The following is a 22,864-nucleotide window of genomic DNA, read 5'->3' on the forward strand; positions in this document are numbered from 1 at the left end:
GTCAAAAAGAAAGTTCAAATGGATTATCATATCTTCCTTATCATAGTGCAATTTTGATGCCTTGTTTACTCCTTGGCATTGACTTAAATAACTTCTGGAGACTTTGGCACAGACAAGACACCCTGTAGAATTTGTCTTATAGCAGAGGATTATGATAAGTGACCGTGTGCCTTTTATGCCTTGTAAACAGAGAAAGAATTCAGACTGATTTGAAGAAGTATGCCCTGTGATTTCTTGGTCTGCGCAAATCTTTATTATAGGGAAGTTCATACACAACAAGTCTTTGTTCTAGATGTAAGGAATCTGGCAGACATGATACAGAAAACATGTAAGGTTGGTTTTTTGTTCGATCACTTACTTTGCCTCTGTGGACACTTTCTAATCATTGAAGTTAACATGCATTTCGAATTTTTAAATGAAACTTCTTTGAAAATGGTGCAATGGTGTCCATATCTTGTGCATTTGATCTCCAAAAAATGATTTCATAGTTAAGGATTGAATTATGGAATTTTCTGATGATGTTTCTGCTTGATTAATACTGTACTGTTATTCCTGCTGTTGCACTATCCTGTATTTGCTTTACGAACCATACCATCCTATTCTCTACCAAGCTATCAACCTTCCATCCCACAGTTCAGTTCTGCAGTCAGCACATATGGTACGGAAAAATGGACTGCATTCATTCAGACATCGTCATCTATAAATCGCATAACTAAGGAATGTGGATAAAGTTAAGTTATATGTTAATAGGCAAAGCAGCTGCTGCAGGCTACTGCTATAAAATGTTCTAACAACAAACACTGATAATTATGGGAATTACTTCTGCATTGAAACTTTCTGGCAGATCAAAACTTATGGTGAACCAAGAGTCGAACCTGTGACCTTTCCCCTTCATGGACAAGTGCTCTACAGAATAAACTATCCAAGAATGACTCATGATCCACTCTCACAGTTGTACTTCCCCCAGTACCTCTCTATGTCTGCATTACTTTATATCTGTAGATTTATATTAGGAGAGGAAGTGTTACTCAGGAAAGGTCACTGCTACTTCAAAAATATTGGTGTAAATTTTTCTTCAATAAAGATTGTGTTGATAGGTAAACAACAGTTGGAAACATGAACAATTTATTGCTTACTATAAGCAGAAACAATATGTACATCATTATTTACATTAATTAACAACAGTTTACAACAGGTAAAATAATGAGATCACTTTACATCAACAACAAAGAAACCACTTTCTCAAAAATTGCTTCCTCATTTTTTTCTGTAAACAATTCATATAAAATTATTTCCTCTTATCTGATACAGTTTTCTGAAGTATTACAAACAGATGTGCAATCACTATGCTATGAAAATATGTTCCATTTAAACATATATTTGGATGTGAGTGCTGCTTTTAATACTTTACATTTACAGGATTCACTGAGTAACTGAAATGACTAGAAATACAGACTTTAGAAATTCTTCAGTAATTTGCACAACCATATACAGACTTACAAATGTTACAGCAGGATTACTGTCAACAACAACAGTACTGCTTCAAGCTTCTCTTATAAATTAAGTCTATAACACAAATACAAAATGTTCAAATTGTTACAAACACAGTAATCATCACACCACAAGAATCTAAAAAAGCTGTGAAGTCAACTTTTCTAGTATATTCCATAGGACTGAAGTTTTGGGCCAACATATTTTTTTACAGCTGTATAGGTATCACAGCATTTAAAGAAAATATTAATACTTTTAAAACACATAAAAATTGCTACAAATGGACAGTAAAAATCCTCTGCTGAGGTAAACAACACATGGTGAGTCTTTAGAAATGCTTGCATTGAAATCTGTTCTGGGGGGGGGGGGGGGGGGGAGCTTTTCATTTAAATGCTATCAAAATATTTTCCCCATTCAAGATAAAGGAACCTAGTGTTAAGAAATTATGCATTGGTACTTGATTCAAATACTACTGCTAAGCCTTAATTATAAATGAGCTATCATGAACAAAAAATTGTATGAATACAGTAACAATATAATTAAAGCTCTACAAATAATAATGTATTTTTGTTGTAAACAGTTTAAATGTCAGTGGCAGTAAACTCAAGTAATTCTCTACCAAAAAAAATTCTACAGATGCATCCTAATGAGAGAGAGAGGGTGTTATTTTATGGTAGCTACTTTCAAACTATAGCTTTAGGAAGTCAGTAACAAAATAACATTGCCTTTCAGGATGTGCTACTGAAACTATCAAGCTGTGATTTCTGAAATATTATTTCAAAATGTGCTAAATTAACAACTAAAGTGTCACCCATTTTAATGAGTGCAGAATGTTGAGATATTTAATGCACTCTGTGTGCGTCTACTCCTTATCACATTTTGTAGTAATTATGAAACTGCCTGATGAGTGTTAAATGTCTGTTACATAAGCCTTCAGTTTTGTATTTATTTCATATGTGCTTCATACAAAATTTAATTAAAACAAATGCAATAAGATGGCAAACAGTACTTATTATTGAAAAGTAGCATAGCAGTAGGCCAGTGAGCTGAGATAATGAGAAAGCCACATTTTTTTTTTGTTCGCTTACAGTAGCCATTCAAAATGAGCATTTCAAGCTCATTTTTATAACTGAACATCTTGTCAAATAAGAAATTTGATTTTTAGTAACAAAAAATCTGAAAGCTGCTGATGTTTATTGCAAAATTTGTGCCATAAGTGGACTGAATATGATGAAACAGGTGACGATGACGATGACAATGGAAGTGACTGTCCACTTGTAAGTAACAATAAACTGGTACAAAAAAATTGACAAAACTTTGTGAACAAATTTCACAATATCCAAAATGTTAAAGCACTTTCCACAGAGTTCTTGAAGTGTTTTACATGAAGTTGTGCTAAATATTTCGGGTACTGCAAGTTCTGTACTTGTTGTGTTCCAGAAATCTTAAGTGAAAGAATTTTATGCACAGAAGATGAAGTTTTCAAGATTTTTCTGCTAAATTTGCTTTAGCATAACAGAAGTTACTTTCCAGGAAGTCCTCACCAAAGTCAGAAGATTCCTGCTTTAAAAAGCATACAACCTGTTTCAAATGTGCAGAGGATGTTGCAGACAAGCAGAGGATGTTGCAGAAGGCATATATGAAATTTAATAACTGATCTCACAACGAAAGTAAAAACCAGAATTATACAACTTTGGGAAATTGTTGCAGACAGGTGTTCACGTCATGTACCAAGCTGCACTATCCCCACCTTCCTTTTCAATGACCGTATTAATTTTTAATTTACATTTACATTATCTGCTTGTCAGAAAACGGGAAGACTGCAATCATTATGTTTCACTGTAACAGTTCCACCATTCTGGGGCGGCTGAAGGATATAATCAGATGATAAACGATATAGAGTATCACAAGTAGTGTACCAAATAGTATGGCTTTGCAGTTTTCTGCAATGTTAAAATATGCTTTGTGTTAAAAGCCTGAATGAACTGAATGTCATAAAAGAAATTTAACTAATAGTTTGACGAGATTCCTGCAATTCTGTCTAACATTCTGAGAAAAGTTAAAAAAATAATTTTTTAATATTTACACATATGTATACTTCTCATTTGTTCAAGCAGGGCAGATATAGTCAGTTTTCATACAATTGTATATGCATGGCAATTTTCAGACAAGTACACTAGAAACAAAGTAAGACTCATATTGTTGAATGCTTGTGTTCCAGAACAAACTGAAACTGTTGCTGAATTATTTCATAAGTGAAAAATATGCAGTTATGAAAATATATTCAAATACCTGGAGAAGTATTACGATAAGTATACTGAACCCAGAAAATGGTGAGCAGTGAGAGAACTTCCCATTTCTCCTTTCTATGCACTGACAACCAATTAGTTGCGGTACCTGATGAGTATTAATGCTGCAAAGCAGCAGAACTTAAATACAAGGAATCTGCATCTGAACATTTAAACAAACAAAAATAAATTAACTTTTCACACCATTACTACATTTTTTTCCTCAAAAAATCACAAGTATAAGGCAAGCAGTCAAGCGAGGCACTGGCACAATAATATCAACTGAAGATTTCAGTGCACAATCATTTCTTATTAATAAATCCATTTATTTTTACTGATGAGAATAAGAAAAGAAACTCAATGTCTGCGAGTCAATGAATTTCACTATATGATTACTTCAAGATCACTTGATTTTTCACTCTGAGCAGGTGAGGTCATTAATTTGTGCTATAGTTATGAGGTAACCGAAATATACCCCAAGAAATGACAATAAGAGATTCTAAGCAGCTGCCCAATTTTCTGTTCGCCACAGAATTATATACATATTTTGGTTACGTGCATCGGCAGGTACACTTGTAGGACTCTGTATTGAAGGTGTGACAACAGTATCAGTGTATCGTGAAATTAAGCTGCGGTAACCTTTCCCTACTGAAGCAACCAGTGGATATGAAATTTTTCCAGTATTGCAGTCCTCTGTTGTATTTCTGAAACCAGTAATATCAGCAGAAAGTCTCACTAAAGGTATGATGGCTCTCACTTCTTCCTCGTAAGGCCGAAACACGGTAATTGGGCGCATTGTTGATAGTTCTGCGACAACAATACATCCCCATGTTGTACCAATGTACAACTCACTGTTTAATATGGCTAAACTTGTTACCTGTAACAGATAAAGTACATAACATACATAAACACCTATCCTATGTCTGAAAAAGTTAAGTAACAAAAACAGGATCTTTCTTTCAGGAGTCAAGAGAGGACAAATATTAATATTGAAGCAATAAGCTAACAACAAATGCCTAGAAAAACTCATTATAGCATGTGACAAGAAGGCTAACTATGAAGACAATTGAAAGTAGTGGACAGGAAAATGCAGCCCTGCTTATGAAATGAGACTGGAGGATTCTTCTCCTCCTCCTCCTCCTCCTCCTACTGCTGCTTGATGACTCAATGTGATAACATTTTCTGATCTCTTTCACTATCGTCCTGGGAAGTTCTGATTAATATATTTTGAAATATTAAAATAATTTACCTGACACTTTCCTGGGCTCAGGTGTTCCTCAATACTGATAGATTTCAAACTTTCGGAGCAAGGAACCAGCTTAGAACAGTCCAGTTTATTGACAATGGTGTGAGTTGCTGTTTCCCATTGATATACAACACACCCTAAGTTACAGAAGAATACATAAAATTGTTAATTACGGATTTTAAGAGAAGAATTAGTAACTTATATGTGCTGAGATAATACAAAATCATAAAATCATACCTGTAATCGGATACATAAAAATCTACTCACCCAGTGGTGGCAGGAAAACACATAAAAGAAGGTTATACAATTGCAAGCTTTCTGAGTCAGAAACTTTCTCTCTTATCCCATTTGGTATGTCTCCCCCGACCAGCTGTTCTACATAACTTTTCTGAAATTATCCTTTTTCCTAAATCTCCCCAGTCCTTCTCCTTCATCCCTCTTCCTACCCCTTCAACCATTCTGCCAGAAGGAGCCACTGGCTCAGAAGATTGCAATAGTATAATCTCCTTTTATGTGTGTATTTTCCTGCAGTCGCTTGGTGAGTAGATTTTTATCAATCCGAATACATTATATTGTCAAAAATTGATTATTTTCATTTTTATATGATCATACCTGGGTACACGTAAGAGCAAACAACAACTTCTTCATTGTCATAATATATTGGAACATGGGTAGAAATAAGATTTAATACATTAACATTTTCAATCACAGGTTCATAATGGTTTATAATTTTGTGGGCCATTACAATATTGTCTCGGATTGTGTATATTGAAATACTTCCTTGAGATTCTCCACACCACAGTTCACACTCTCTGAAAGAAAACCAGTATGGGACATTACTTTTCATGGTTACAGAATACAGCAAACTGATTCATAATCACAGTAATATTGTCAGTTAAAGTGAAAATGTGTCTTTATATGTGATTAGTTAGAAAGCTAGTACTTACATGCCATTATCCCTAAAAACAGCAGTAACTGAATGTAATGCTGTGCTGCTTCCCAACTCAGTCATAACAAAGCTTCCTTCTCCCATAGTGGGAGATGTAGGCAACATATCACTGCGAACCAGAAATAGCCTGCCATTGCTAAGTCCAATAGCGACCCTTTGGAGTTCTGGAAGAGGTACCAGGCTGCAGACAGCTGCTGGTTTTGGTGCATCTGGGTCAAGTGCATAACTGAAGAGCTTGCAACAGTCACTCCCCCTAAATTGGTTGTAACAAAATAAATAGAATCAAGAAGAAGAACATGAAGTGACATTCCATTACTTTATAACAACATTATTTTTGTACAGTTGGGCGTGTAGGTGCTGTTTCTTTGTTACAGAAGCTCCAGTTTAATTACACTAATGTTCCTGAAAAATGTAACATGAATATATATGTAACTGAAATGTACTTTTACCTCACAGGTTATATACATGATTAACACAAATGAATTACAAAACTGTAAATAATCTCTGACTTTGCAAATTAGAGTGTCTGGATATGTCCTAGAGGACTCTTTCTCTCTCTGATTTATATGCGAGCTCACACAGTATGAACAGTGGCAGTTTGAAGATGGTAAGAAATAAACTGTCAATGAATCATGTACCAGAGATTTTTGATGGGTGACACATCATACAAACACACACTGCCTGGGAAGCAGTGGCACTCATTCATTACAGATAATTCAACCATTATTTACCATATGTAGTCAAGCATAGTTTTCCTGAAATATAGGATGTTGAGTTCTCTGAAGGAGGGATAGAATTTTGAGCTCCAAAATTTTGTCAGTGCAGTGATTTTTGTTCAGAATCCCCTTAGTGCATTGAAGTCAAAATTATACAAGGGGTTTTCAATATGCAATGCAACACTGTTTTTTCCTGGGCCAATTTACGATGAAAAAATGTTGAATTTGTTCCGGGACATTGTGGAACATTCCTGCTTCAGCCCCTATAGTTTCATGAAGTTCTCAGATGTGGCAGCAATACATGTAGCCTTCAAAATGGCGTCTACAACAGAGGTGCGTTCCCATCAGAGAGCTATCATTGAGTTTCTTTTGGTGGAAAACCACAGCATCACAGACTTTTGCAGGTGCCTGAAGAACATCTACGAAGACCTGGCAGTGAACAAAAGCACGGCAAGTCATTGGACGCGGTGACCGTCGCAACAAAGTTGTGCAAACCTGTCCAATCTCCCACATGGCACGCACGCAAATGTGACTCCAGCAATGTATTCATCATCACAAAAATGCAAACAGTCCTGTTCTTCTTCATAACAATGCAAGGACTCATAGAAGTCTGTGCACCTGAAAAGAACTCACAAAGCTCCACTGGACTGTTCATCCTCATGCACCCTACAACCCGGATCTCACACCTTCCAACTTCCATCTTTGTGATACATATAAAAGAGCAAGATACCTCACATAACTAGCAAGGCACTAACATTGTTCATTTTGTTTCACAGTTCTTCAGTGACTTAGCTTAGCATAGCATTGAATTTTCCATAAACACAAAAGATGGTACTCTTGGATTTATCCCACCAGTCAGTTCATTTCACTACAGACAGAACTCTGAATCACTTATCACTGTAAACTGTGCTATATATTCTTCAAAGCAGGATTCATTAGGACCATTCTTTCTACACACTGCACTTGAGACAAATATTATGATTAGTCCAGTAGTAGCATCATCAAGAATAAAATAATAATAATAATGATTTTGTGCCTTTTGATATTCATCACAGAATCTGACAAATGCAGCAGTGTTACTAAATAACGTGGTAGGAACACTGTAGGAATGAAAATTACATCTAGTGGTCTTAATTTAATCTTAGTCAGGCACAAGAGAGGCAAAAAACAAATTGAGCTCATGCAAAACTCAGCTCGCCCTTTTCTCGCATAATATTATGGAAACCATGGATGTAGGGCAACAGGCAGATTTCATATTTCTGCATTTCCAGCAAACATTTGACACAGTGCCCCACTACAGCCTGTTACCTAAGGTCTCAGAATATTGGATAAGTTCTCAGGTATGCAAGTGGCTTGAAAACTTTTTAAGTAATGCAATCCATTACACCATTACACTGTCCTGGGTGGCGAGTGTTAATCAGAGACACAGGTATTGCCAAAAGTCGCCTATGAAAGTGTTCATCATTACAGAAATACAAACATACCTCCTCTTCCCCACAACAATGCAAGGACTCACAGAAGTCTGTGCACCTGAGATGAGCTGGTCATGTTACCTATTATGATAGGTGAGTCTGCTGTTAAGCAGCTGGCAAGTGTGCCATTGTCAGACAACACTATTAAATCAAATACTCAATATGAATGATGACATTAATGGTCCATTGGCTGAAAACCTCAAATGTAATGGTGATTCCATTATTCAGCTGAATGAAGACACAATAATGCCTATCTAATCTGTTACATGGTGGTTGACACAAGACAATAAATTTCACAAAGATCAAAGATCTTCTTATTTGCATGAATATAACTCATGGAACAAATGCAACAGGCCTCTTTTTTTTGAAATATCACACACTTTTATGGACCAAAATAATAAATTAGGAAAACTGTGTACGTGTGAGTACAGATGGAGGTCATAGCATGGCAGGCTGTTATACCGGATTGCAAGCTCTCATCTGTAAGAAGACTCCTCATGCCATCTGTACACACTATTATATTCACCGAGAAGTAGTGGTGCCGAAAAGCACGAGCCCTTGACGTTCATTCTAAAATCAGTGAATTAACTTAATTAAATGTCAGCCACGTAAGTTGAGATGTTTCTCATCAGATGTGTGTTGATATGGGGGTTGAGCCCATTTCCTTAATTTATTAATTGGCTTTCACATAAGAATATCTTGAAAAGCAAGTATTAACTCAGGAATGACTTTTATCCTTGTCTTGTTCAAGAGGAACATTTGCATACCAAGAAATTCGTAGAATGGTGACTACATTTGGTTGCTGGTGTACCTTTGAGAAATCATTGAAAATCCATTTATTGACTGTATCTCTTCAAAGTAGTAAGACCAACATTCTGCAACTGTCAGACCAATTCACAGCCTTCAGAAAGAAACAAGTATTGTGAAACAGGAAGCTGAATGATAAAGATACAAAGGATGATTTCATGATGATGCTACAAATCATCAGAGATGATTGAGCAGGGTAAATATATCAGTTTGAGATAAGGGATCCTGGTCCAGAAACGACAGAGTTGTAAGTTATAAGCAAAAATCAATCTGAGCTCTCTGACAATGGAACTCCTCTATTCCAAGCTCTTTGCTTTCCAAGTTTTGGGAGTACTTAGTATGGACTATAACAAGTAAAAATGCCCAGTAATATGGGTAGCTTCTTCAGTAGAAGAGATACGTTGCACAGTAGCAAAGATGAACAAATGACATAGCTTTAAAGGTTCAGTAGAAGAGATGCATTTCACAGCAGCAAAGATGGGCAAGTGCTCACAGCAGTTAAAGGTATGCAATTAAAAGCCAGACTCTTACAACTTCCACCCCTGTAGTTTCTGGACCAGGATCCTTTACCTCAACTGATAAGTTTTCTCTCCTCTTCACACAGTTTTAGAAGACAGAGAGAAGAATTGAAGTCTGTGTTTGTGGATAATTTAACTGAACTGTGTGATTACTATCTGAAGCACTTCCCAAAACAAGATCAGCACAACTTGATCAAAGACCCTTTCAGTACAGAACTTCCACCAACACTTAGCACTGGAGAACAAGAGCAATTTATTGATATCTCTTGAGAATCCACTCTGAAATCACTCACTTCCTCACCAATGAATGAGTTTTGGAGCTTGGTGAAGTAGGAGTGCCAGCAAACCAGTAGCAAGGCCTTTAGAGTTTTTAGACCTTTTGCAATATCTTACTTATGTGATGTAGGTTTTTCATCACTGATAGTCATAAATGCAAGAAACAGGTTGAAATGAATGTGGAGATGGGAGTAGTAATTCCCAGTCTTGGGCTGACATTTGAAGAACTGATGATGATGAAGCAAGCTCATCCTTACCTTTGATTTAATTGTGAGGATAAGGTAGAATAACATTAAAAGTTGATTAAAATATGTTATGCCAACACTTATAAAGAAATAACTACCTTCATTCATTTTTTTCAAAACTTAAGTTTATTTACCCCACACTTCAAGTAAGATGTCAAACTGAGAAATAAGCAGTGCATTTTTATGTCCAATTGAAGACAGCTGTCAATCCAAAAAGTTTGAAAAGTATGATATAAATGATCTGACAGATAGGGTGAGCAGCAATTTGCAACTGTTTGCTGATGACACACTTGTGTACAGGATAGTCATCATTGAGTGACTTTCTTGCCTTCATCCAATAAAGAATGACTTAGAATTCCTGTTTGATGTGTTGAAAAACAGACTGCTCTAAGTGTTAAAAAATGTAAGCTAGTGCAGATAAGTAGGAAAATGATCATGTAAGGTTTGAATACAGTATTAATGGTTTGCTGCTTGATGCAGTCATGTTGATTAAATACCTAGGCATAATGCTGCAAATCAACATGAAGTGGAATTAGCATATAAGGTTGGTTGTAGGGAAGGCAAATGCTCAACTTCAATTTATTGGGAAAATTGTATGAAAATGTAGCTGATATATAACAGAGACCACATATAGAACACTTGTGTAACACATTCTTTTGTCCTGCTCAACTGCTTGCTCTTCCCACCAGGTCAGATTGAAGGAAGACGGCAAAGCAATTCTGAGCTGTGCTGCTAGATTTGTGACCAAAAGATCTGATCAATATGTGAATTTACAGAAATGCTTTGTGAAGTCAAATGGGAATCCCTGAAGATAAAATGATGTTCTTCTCGCAAAATACTACTAAGAAAGTTTGGAAAACATTTGTGGCTGACTGCAGAATGAGTCTACTGCCAGCAACATAATCTTGTGTAATGACTATGAAGATAAGGCGAGAGAAATTAGGGCTCTAACAGAGGCTTAGCAACAGTTGTTCTTCCCTCACTCCATCTGCAATTGGGACAAGAGTGAATAACAGTGGTTCAATGAACCCTCCACCACGCACTGCATGGTGGCCTGTGGAGTATGTATGCATGTTTGTAGATGCAATCATGAAAATTTATGACCCCTTCTCACTAATCAGTAGTTTATTGCTTAGGACTACTACTATTTTACAAATGAATTTTACTGAACTTTAACATACAAGAGGGACACTATGAAAGTTTTGAGATGTTTACTTAATCATCATCTTTTAAACCTCATCCGAATACATCTTTTCAATGTATGCTGATTTTCTATGCATCACTGCATCTGTTCAAACCAAAGCATGAAGGCTTCAATTATGAGGTCCACAGATACAATTGGGTGGCTCCTTTTGGTGATTCAAATTGATGACCACAGATGGTTTCTTTTGCTTTGAGGAACAAGAGGAAAATGCATGGACCTAGATCAGGGCTATACAATGGATGAACAAGTCTCTATACTTGAGTCTCCTTATGGAGAGCTATTGTTATTTTTACACGTGGTGAGCTAGTGATTTGTCAAGATGCAACATGATCCAGGTCAGAACGAAATTCTGACATTTTGCCTTTATGCATATGAAGAGTTTGACACCAAATTGAAGTTACTCTATTGCCTTCATTCTCAATAAATGTAGCAATGTGGTTACTATTTTCATAGAATATGCAGATCAATATTTTTCCCACACTTGTGAAAAGGAAAGTTGTTACTCACCATATAGCAGAGATGCTGCATCGCAGATAGGCACAACAGAAGGACTGTCACAAATATAGTTTTCGGTCAGTAATGCCTTTGTCAAAATTAAATGACAAGCACACACATACACACTCATGCAAACACAACTCACACACATGACAGCAATCTGAGGCAACTGAGGTGACATTGGGAGCAGCAGCACCAAAGCATGATGGGAGTGGCGACTGGGTGAGTTTAAGGAGAAGGCAGGAGTGGGGAGGGGGAGGAATAGTCGGGTAGGTGTAGCAGACAGAGAAGTGCCGTTGGGGAGCGCGGAGGGATGAGGTGGAAAGAGGGTAGGGCAGCTGTGTGCAGTTGGGAGGTTAGACGGAGGGCAGCAGAGAGGTGGGGAGGTGAGGGTGGGGGATGAGATAGGAGAAAAGGACAGAAGTAAAAAGACAGGGTGAGATGGAAAAATGAGGGTTGTGTAGTGCTGGAATGGGAACAGAGAAGGAGCTGGATGGGAGAGGACAATGACTAATGAAGGTTGAGGCCAGGAGGGTTATGGGAATATAGGGTACATTGCAGAGAAAGTTCCTACCTACACAATTCAGAAAAGCTGGTGTTGGTGGGAAGGATCCATATGGCATAGGCTATGAAGCAGTCACACAAATGAAGGACATCATGTTTGACAGCATGCACAGCAACAGGGTGGTCCACTTGTTTCTTGGCCGCTGTTTGTTGGTGGCCATTCATTTGGACAGACAGCTTGTTGGTTGTCATGCTCGCATAGAATGCAGCATTCTGTTGCTGAGCACGCTGTCAAACATGACATCCTTCATTTCAATGACTGTTACACAGCCTGTGCCATATGGATCCTTCCCACCAACACCAGCTTTTCTGAACAGTGCAGGTGGGTACTTTCCCTAGAATATATCCTACGTTCCCATAACCTTCCTGCCCTCAGCCTCAGTCATTGTCCTCTCCCATCCAGCCCCTTCTCTATTCCCACTCCAGCACTAGACAGCCCTCATCCCTCCATCGCACCCGTCTTTTTATTTCTCTCTTTTTCTGCTACCCCCCCCCCCCCCACCTCTCCTCTGCCCTCCTGACTGCTCATAGCTGCCCTACCCTCTTTCCACCACGTCCCTGCGTGCTCCCCAACAGCACGTCACTGTTCACCACCACTACCCTACTATCCCTCCCCACCCCAGCCTCCTCCTTGCCCCCACCCAGTCGCCACTCCCATCATTCACTGGCGCTGTTGCTCGCAGTGTTGCCTCAGTTGCCTCAGACTGCAGTCATGTGTCTGAGTTGCATTTGCGTGAGTGTGTATATGTGTGTTTTTTGTCTAATTTTGACGAAGGCCTTACTGGCCGAAAGCTATATCTGTGACAGTCTTTTTGTTGTGCCTATCTGTGAGTCAGTTTCTCTGCTATATGGTGATTAGCAACTTTCCATTTCACAATACTGTTACATTCTAATCTGGATTTTCCATTGTTAGTATTTTCCCACACTTCACACTCTGTTTCACTTTTAACAGGTCCCAAAAATGTGAGTGCTGTTTTATTTAAGAGTAAGGGTAGAAGTAGTAGAGCCATGTTACACCACCAGTTATAACATTAAACACAGCTATTTATTGCATAGAACTGATTTTTGTAGGATTTGCTAGCTGAAGTCAACAAGCACTTTTATTTTTTTGTTTAGGGTGTCTGAAGATGACACATTCAGTGAGTGCAGTTATTTTCAACCTGAAGCTTTTCATGCAGAATCTTATAAACCTTTGCCATTGTTCCTTCAGTAGTGACTGTCATTGGTTGCTATGAAGAATTTGCCGCAATGATACAGTTAAGAATTCAAAATACTCAAAATGAATTGCCAAGATTTTCGTCAAATGAACAGAGAGGTACATTTTAGAATAATGAAATATGGACAGTAGCTCCAAAGGTGTGTGTGTGTGTGTGTGTGTGTGTGTGTGTGTGTGTGTGAGAGAGAGAGAGAGAGAGAGAGAGAGAGAGAGAGAGAGAGAGTACTTAATGGGGTTTAAATTGATATAACAATAAAATAAGAAGTAATTAGACTTCTTATGTATAAGACTGACTTTATTCTCGTTGAACATAAGTGGCAGTGACATCTTGGGTCGTCGGGTGTTCAGCCGGATATCAGCATTGTGCAAGTATGATGCTGATATCTGGCAGAACACCTGACAACCCAAGCTGGGAGAGCCTGAGAGTTACATAAGTGGGAGAATTTAGATATAGTTTCTATATCTAGAACTTTACTCGAATCAATGTCAATTACTGGTGTAATAACAACAAGAGATTTGTGCCTCTTGTTCATCCAGGTCCCATCTACAAAAACATAGAGATCCAAAGTATTTGTAAGAGATGCACTATCATGGTATCTTCCCCAATGTCTATTTATTTTTGATTACTTTTCACTAATTATTCTACTGATTTCTTCTTTGCAAATTTGGCAGTATCACATACAGAACCTGAAACTTCTTTATTTATTTTGTCCAGTCTTACACATAGTGGAGGCATGTTCAGGAAAGTAGACAATAAATTAGCTCTTTCCCTACCCTTTCCAAGGCATCTCAGACCATACGATGGCCTAAAATTGGTTTCATAGTTAACAGTGTCAGTTGCTTTTCTTCCCATCCCCCACCCCAATTTTTGACACTGAATTAGAAAGGTTATGTTCTTTATTTCTAGCTGTGTTCTCTACTTTCTTGGTACACTGATTTCCATGAACCCATATTTCTTATAAACACAATTTTGCTGCCTCTTATTATGTATTTTTGTTCATTATAACATGACAGTTTGGAAAATTCATTCACCACATACTAAACTGTATTCATAACATAAATATTCTGCTTTTAGCTGAAATGTAGGGTCATGCAGCAAAACTGTCAATTAAAGATATCAGATGAAAAGAGCCTTGACATTAACTCAAATTCTGCAATGGGCACCAGTTACCCAAACATCTGGACAGAAAGTATGACATCAGGTGCAGAGTTAAACATTTTAATAGTTGTAATGCATTTACAATGCTACTATCATAACAAAATTTATAGACTACACAAATCATACTCTGTAGATTACAAAATGTATTTTTGAAAAATTGATTTTTAGAAGCTAAATCCATGACACACATTCCTAACTCACATTCAATATTGGTTCTGTAATAAAGCGTGCAAACTTTTTCTGTCTCACTTTATATGCAGAACTGACATTGTTTATGTACAGCCATTAATCCATTTAAAGGGATCTACTCATTTACAAAAACTGTTCCAGAAAATTCATATACTACAGATTTAGGTTCGAAATGGGACTATGTTGCTTCACAATACAAGAGCCGCTTTACTTCACAGGTCATTACTGTCATGACCATTTACTGAAAAATTAAGTATTTATCATACTGCTATTGACAGATTCCAATGCAAGTATCTCACAATCAATATTTTTCTTTTCCATGAATCCATAATATTTGTGATTTCTAGAATACCTAGAGCACGAGCTTCCTTTCAGTTAAATTTTGTGACCAGTATCATTTTATGAAAATCTGTTGACGAAAAACTAAAAAAGTATGTAAGTTAATTACATACTACTGCATCTAATTTTCAAACACCGTTCTGGGGTTTTAAAGGAGACATGTATTGTATCACTGAGTCTCAAAGTAGATTACATGATATTTCTGCAGCACCTGCTAGGATAAACAATAAAGTGGAGCAGTTTCAAATCCCGTGAATTAATTGTTGCTTTAGCATGCTCCCATTTTAAATAGAGTTGCGATTATCATATGTGCCATTTTTTCAGGGCAATGCTCTATTACTCATCCTGAAATATGATTGTTGTTGCTTAGGCTGATTTATAACAGAATGGCCAATAGTTCCTAGCTGAATCACAATCAGGAGCTTCCAATGCAATGTGCTATAAAGCATGCATAAATAACACACTCTTTAAATGTGATGATGACTGCTTTGTCAGAAAAGTATACTGTGTTTAGAAGATGCCTGCATTTAAATAAGAAGTCCATTACATTGTACACATTTTGAGGTATTAAACTGAGCAACTGACTTGCATATATATCAACAATTATCAATGAACTATAGTATTTCAAATAACAGATGTTTTGATTTTAGCTTTAGTATTGAAATAAAAACTGCATAGCTCTTTAACATCAAAGTATACAAATTTGGTTAAATACAGCTATGAAACAATTTCTCTTACAGAAACATGTACTCACACATATGCATGTATTTGGCCAATGCTATCACCAAGCCAAACATTGCCATTGACTGTGCATGCTGCTGTTGGCTTTTTAGGCAGAGAAAGGCTGCAGTACTGCAGCCAGCCACGGCTACTAGCCAGCAGTAGATCCACCCTGGCATTGGAGCATGCCAACCATAGTTCAGAACCATTGACAGTTCCTTCTGAAACAAAAAAATCTATGTTCTACTCATGATTTATAAGATGATGGAGGTCAACGGCTGGGATAATTTTGGCACTTGCTTGTGAGAGTGGCTGCAATTGAGAGTTATGGCACTATATATGGGCAGAGAGAGAAAGAGAGAGAGAGAGAGAGAGAGTGTTAGGAGGAGTGGCAAACTAAGTTAGTTATACTAGTAACTAGAAGCACAATACTCACAAAGGAGCAACTATATAGAAACATTCCTTTCATGGTGACAAGTGCCAACAATTCTAATTAATCATGAGCAAAAAACAAATATAACTAACCACATACGAGATTCGTGAACGAAAAACTGCACTAAATTCTCATCCTAGAACTCTGCAGTATTTGTTTATTAACTTAACCAAGCAGAGGAAGTCTCCATCACACCATCAGAGACAATTCATTACTAGGGATGTGACATTCACATATATCAACGGCGTAGGGAAAAGTAATACTGGAGTCTGAGATGTGACAGTTGTTGAAGTGTTGACTCTGTGGTGGTTGGCTGAATTGTCATGAAAGTATCAATGTGCTGATGTTCAGGAAAATGGCTTCTGGTGAAGGGATGGGATAGGGGAAACAGATTTAGTTACAGGAACCAAGATTAGGAAGAAACAGAGTGACCTTTTCACGCATCTGGCTATTTTGATATCAATATATATATATTAAAAAACAAAGATGCTGTTACTTACCAAACAAGAAAGCGCTGGTAGACAGACACAATAAAAGACACACAAACACACACACAAATTTCAAGCTTTCGCAACCCACGGTTGCTTCATCAGGAAAGAGGGAAATACGAAAGGATGTGGATTTTAAGGGAGAGGGAAAGGAGTCATTCCAATCCCAGGAGCGGAAAGACTTACCTTAGGGGGGAAAAGGACAGGTATACACTCACACTCTCACTCACACACATATCCATCCACACATAGACAGACACAAGCAGACATATGTAAAGGCAAAGAGTTTGGGCAGAGATGTCAGTCGAGGCGGAAGTACAGAGGCAAAGATGTTGTTGAATGACAGGTGAGGTATGAGCGGCGGCAACTTGAAATTAGCGGGGGTTGAGGTCTGGTGGGTAACGGGAAGAGAGGATATATTGAAGGGCAAGTTCCCATCTCCGGAGTTCTGATAGGTTGGTGTTAGTGGGAAGTATCCAGATAACCCGGATGGTGTAACACTGTGCCAAGATGTGCTGGCTGTGCACCAAGGCATGTTTAGCCACAGGGTGATCCTCATTACCACCAAACACTGTCTGCCTGTGTCCATTCATACGAATGGACAGTTTGTTGCTGGTCATTCCCACATAGACAGCTTCACAGTGTAGGCAGGTCAGTTGGTAAATCATGTGGGTGCTTTCACAAGTGGCTCTGCCTTTGATCATGTACACCTTCTGTGTTACAGGACTGGAGTAGGTGGTGGTGGGAGGGTGCATGGGACACGTTTTAAACCGAGGGCGGTTACAAGGGTAGGAGCCAGAGCGCAGGGAAGGTGGTTTGGGGATTTCATAGCAATTCCCACCTTCAATGAATATCTCCTTTAGTAGCAGTAAAAGTTTGCAAACAGTAAATGGCTATGACTAAATTCCCAACCAGTCCAAGAGTCTGGAGTTATTCCTTGTATTTTCAAACAAGTCTGCTTTCATTGATGACGCACCAAGATACTAGCAAGTTCCGTATTTAGCTTTTTTGTTTCTTTCCATAGTTTAATTGCTCCATCCTTTGTGTGTTTGCATAGTTTAATTCTTAAATTCAATGCATATTTTTGTATTTGAGAGGTACAGTATCGCATTTTATTAATGGTAACATGTACATTTATGCAGTCTGTGGCACAGTAGACATTTGTTTGTTTTGGTTGGTCAAGCACTAGCAGATTAGTTAGTCACCTATTTAGGTCTTTGATCTGTTTTCACAGTTCAATTCTTAAATTATTTGCATGTTTTTGTATGCTTGAACAGATTAATTATTAAATTTATTGCCTATTTTTATATTTGAGAGCTATAACATTGCGTTTTAGTAAAGGTAACATATTCATTTGCAGAGTCTGTAGAACAGTATAATTTGTTTGGTTGTCTTTTTTTGAATGATCAGTAACCACAGCTCAGTCAGCCAGCAAAGAAACTGGCACATTGCATGGCGGACATCAGATGTTGCTTGTTTAGCACATGGGTTCTGCTGCTGATGCTCGTTCCAGCAAACCTGATGTGAGGAATCTGCAATAACTGCAGGGTGAGTGGTGGGTTATTAAATGGTTGCGTTGCTCGAGATAGAGAGTCAGTGTGGAAGCTGGTTGTTTGGCCTTCCCCATTCTCTTTGTAAGTGGGCATGTGGCAGAAGTGCTGAAGACTGCTAGCCTTGTTCGTGTGATGCAAGCCAAGCATCGTACCCAGAGGCAATTGGGTCATTTGTCTGGGAGCTGAGTGGACGGTCCCAACCAGAGGCGCTGCTGATTCTGCAATGGCCATGGCTGCAGATTTCTGGACCTGTGTTAAAGGGTGGAGAACTGTGGGACTCGCACTGATAAGTCAGGGGAGCGCTACACAAAGGAAGCAGCTAGTGGGCAGCACAGTACTTGTGGACATGGGGCTTTTTTAGGCTAGGTGGTAGTTTGAGACCCTCTAATGAATGATTACCAATTGATAAACAGAGTGTGAAATCATATCACATACAAAGTAGAGACACTTCACCGGGCATAATTTTAACAGTAAATTGTCAAAGTACTCGTAACAAAGTACCTGAACTTTCGAAGAGCTAGCTATTAACTGAAGTAGAAAACTCTGAAACATCTAGCAAGGGATGGAACATACATTAAAATACAGATTAGACACCACAGGAGGGGGACTGTTCATTGCCAATGACAAAAATATTATGTCTGTAGAGGATGAAATGCAGTCTGACTGCGAAGTTATCTGGACACAAATAGCAGGTCTAGGTGAACTCAAGTTAGGTGTCGGATTTTATACTGGCCATATGATTCAACCGTAAGAGTTGCAGAATCATTCAAGGAAAGTATCTGCTCAGTAGCACAGAAATATGTAGGTAGTGCAGTATTAGTTGGAGGTGACTTTAAGCTACTGACTATAGACTGCGACATCTGTGGATTCACTGCAGGCGGTACAGACAGGCAGTCTTACGAAGTATTTGTGAATACATCATCTAAAAACTGCCTTGAACAACTAGTTACACAACCAATGCATAATGGAAATATTTTACACCTTCTAGCTACAAACAGGCATGCCTTAATGTTAATGAAGTCTTCAAGAAGGCTAAGAGAGTATTTATGCTAGAAAAAGTAGATAAGCAGTTGATAGCATCCCACTTAGACAATGAATGGCCATCATTTAGATCCAATATGACTGACTTACGGGCAAAGTTTAACCTGCTTGTAAATTGTGCTCTGGAGACTATGTACCACGTAAATGGATTAAGAATGGAAGAGACTACTGCATACTCAGTCCAAAAACGAACCCAGAAATATCGACTCGGAAAAGTTATTAGAAATTTGTACATCTGTAAGAAGTTCAACGTGCATAGCTTACAACAACTTCCACCATCATACCTTACTGAAAGATCTTGCTGAGAAACTAGGAAAATTCTGGTCGTATACAGGGTGAGTCACCTAACGTTACTGCTGGATATATTTTGTAAACCACATCAAATACTGACGAACCGATTCCACAGACCGAACGTGAGGAGAGGGGCTAGTGTAATTGTTTAATACAAACCATACAAAAATGCACGGAAGTATGTTTCTTAACACAAACCTACGTTTTTTTAAATGGAACTCCGTTAGTTTTGTTAGCACATCTGAACATATAAACAAATACATAATCAGTGCCGTTTGTTGCATTGTAAAATGTTAATTACATCCAGAGATATTGTAACCTAAAGTTGACGCTTGAAACCTCCGACGTTCAGTTGCGTGTTGTAACAAACACGGGCCACGGTCGACGAGCAGCATCTGCAGGGACATGCATACGATGATGACCGTGTTTATGAGTGTGGCTGTAGTGCACTGTTGTGGTTTGGTCTAGCTGTCGCAGTGTCCGCATGTAGCGCTTGCTGCTATTGTTATTCTGCATTCGTCTCCGCACGCATACCAACTGTAGTACACTGTGTTACCAGACGTCTGTGATAGTGTAGTGTTGTAGGAATTGTGACCATGGTGTATTCGAACTCTGAAAAGGCGGAGATGATACTCAGCTATGGCAAGTGTCGATGAAATGCAGCTGAAGCCTGCAGGGTGTATACAGAACGGTACCTGGACAGAGAGCATCCAACGTGCCACACATTGCAAAACATCTACCGCCAACTGTATGCAACAGGCAAGGTCGTAGCATGCAAACGGGTCTGTAACAGGCCCGTCACAGGAGAAGCGGGTGCAGTTGGTGTGTTAGCTGCTGTTGCCATGAACCCACACATGAGTACACGGGACACTGCGAGAGCCGGTGGACTGAGTCAAATAGTGTCATGCACATACTGCATCGTCACCAGTTTCACGTGTCGCTACATCAGCAATTACATGGTGATGACTTTAATCATCGAGTGCAATTCTGTCAATCGGCATTAACAGAGAATGCGTTGCAGTTCCACCTGTTTACCGATGAAGCGGGTTTCACAAACCACGGGGCAGTGAATCTATGGAACATGCATTACTGGTCCGTGGACAATCCTCGCTGGCTCAGACGGCTAGAGCGACAGCGACCGTGGACTGTAAATGTATGGTGCGGAATCATTGGCGACCACCTCATTGGTCCTCACTTCATTGCAGGGGCCCAAACAGCTGCAACATACATCGCGTTTCTACAGAATGATCTGCCAACGTTGCTCGAAAATGTCCCACTGGAAACGCATCGACGTATGTGGTATCAGCATGATGGTGCACCTGCACACTCCACAATTAACACTAGGCTGACCCTTGACAGGATGTTCGACGGGCGTTTCATAGGACGTGGAGGACGCATAAATTGGCCAGCCCGTTCTCCTGATCTTACATCTCTGGACTCCTTTCTGTGGGGTATGTTAAAGGAGAATGTGTACCGTGATGTGCCTACAACCCCAGAGGATATGAAACAACGTATTGTGGCAGCCTGCGGCGACATTACACCAGATGTACTGCGGCGTGTACGACATTCATTACGCCAGAGATTGCAATTGTGTGCAGCAAATGATGGCCACCACATTGAACATCTATTGGCCTGACATGTCGGGACACTCTATTCCACTCCGTAATTGAAAACGGAAACCACGTGTGTACGTGTACCTCACCCCTCATGGTAATGTACATGTGCGTCAGTCAAAAAGACCAATAAAAAGATGTTAGCATGTGGACCTAATGTGCTGTTCCAGTCTTTTCTGTACCTAAGGTCCATCACCGTTACCCTTGGATGTAATTCGGTGCTCTCCGATACACACGATCGAACAGCGGAGGAGTGGTACTCAAGCGTCAACTTTAGGTAACAATATCTCCGGATGTAATTAACATTTTACAATGCAACAAACGGCACTGATTACGTTTTTGTTTATATGTTCAGATGTGCTAACAAAACTAACTGGGTTCCATTTAAAAAAACGTAGGTGTGTGTTAAGAAACATACTTCCGTGCATTTTTTTATGGTTTGTATTAACCAATTACACTAGCCTCTCACCTCACGTTCGGTCTGTGGAATCGGTTCGTCAGTATTAGATGTGGTTTACGAAATATATCCAGCGGTAATGTTAGGTGACTCACCCTGTATAAAATCAATAAGCAGGTTGAAGGCTTCTATCCAGTCACTCATCCAGCAGTATGGGATGGCAATAGAAGACAGCAAAAGGAAAGTTGAAGTCTTAAATTTCACATTTAACAAACTATTCACACAGGAGGTTTGCACAAACATATCGCTATTTGAGTGTCAAACACACTTCAGTACGGAGTCGTAGAAATAGGCACCCCTGATGTAGAGAAACAACTGAAAGAGTTGAAAACAAATAACTCGCAAGGTCCAGAACGAATCCCAATTCTGTTTTACAGAGAATACTCTGCGGCATTGTCCACTTACTTAACTTACATTTATTGCGTTAGCTTGCATTTATCACGATTCTCTTGCTCAGCGCGATGTCTCAAGTCACTGGAAAAAGTGCAGGTGACTCCTGCATATAAGGGAGGTAAAAGAACAGACCCCCTATAATTACAGAAGAATATCCTCAAAGCCAGTATCCTGCAAAATTCTTGAAGATATTCCAAGTTCAAACATTATAAATTCCATTTATCACATACTTGGGTACCAACAGAATAACTAAAAAAGGGTTTTATTGTACTACCCAATTAATCCATACTAATATTATACATGTTAAAGAAACTCTGTCTGTTACACTTTCATGACTAATGTGCTGAACAGATTTTGATAAAATTTGATATTGAACTCTGAGGAAGAATATTGGCTACTTTAGAAAGTGTGTAGTACAACATATTTACTGATGTGAAGAATATAATGTGAAATGAGGAACAATAATAACTCTTTGAAAATTCTATTTACTCTTAGAATTTTATCATATTTGAGAAATGTTTTTGTTTTTCAATATGTTCTACATAATACAATTCAACGTATTGATTGCAATGTTTCTATACTCCTATAAGTGTCTAATCCATACTTTCATACTAACATCAATCACAAGTCAGTCACATTTTTACTGCTGTGTGTCTCGTGTTACTTACAAGTTCTTCGTTGTGTTCAACTTTGCATGAACA

General features: G+C 38.6%; 1 protein-coding gene across 1 annotated transcript in view; it reads right to left on the minus strand.

The window, feature by feature from the left end:
- Positions 1–561: 561 nt before the first annotated feature.
- LOC126176520 (leucine-rich repeat serine/threonine-protein kinase 1) overlaps positions 562–22,864 on the minus strand; it is a 389,495-nt gene continuing 367,192 nt past the window's right edge. The window contains exons 42-46 of the mRNA XM_049923710.1: positions 15,929–16,115; positions 5,973–6,227; positions 5,638–5,837; positions 5,029–5,162; positions 562–4,656 (exon numbers count right to left, since the gene is read on the minus strand). Of these exons, the coding sequence (XP_049779667.1) occupies positions 4,279–4,656; positions 5,029–5,162; positions 5,638–5,837; positions 5,973–6,227; positions 15,929–16,115 (1,154 nt within the window). The 3' untranslated portion in view covers positions 562–4,278. The remainder of the gene's footprint in view (positions 4,657–5,028; positions 5,163–5,637; positions 5,838–5,972; positions 6,228–15,928; positions 16,116–22,864) is intronic.

The sequence above is a fragment of the Schistocerca cancellata genome, chromosome 1 (genome assembly GCF_023864275.1).
Source record: "Schistocerca cancellata isolate TAMUIC-IGC-003103 chromosome 1, iqSchCanc2.1, whole genome shotgun sequence".
NCBI lineage: Eukaryota > Metazoa > Arthropoda > Insecta > Orthoptera > Acrididae > Schistocerca > Schistocerca cancellata.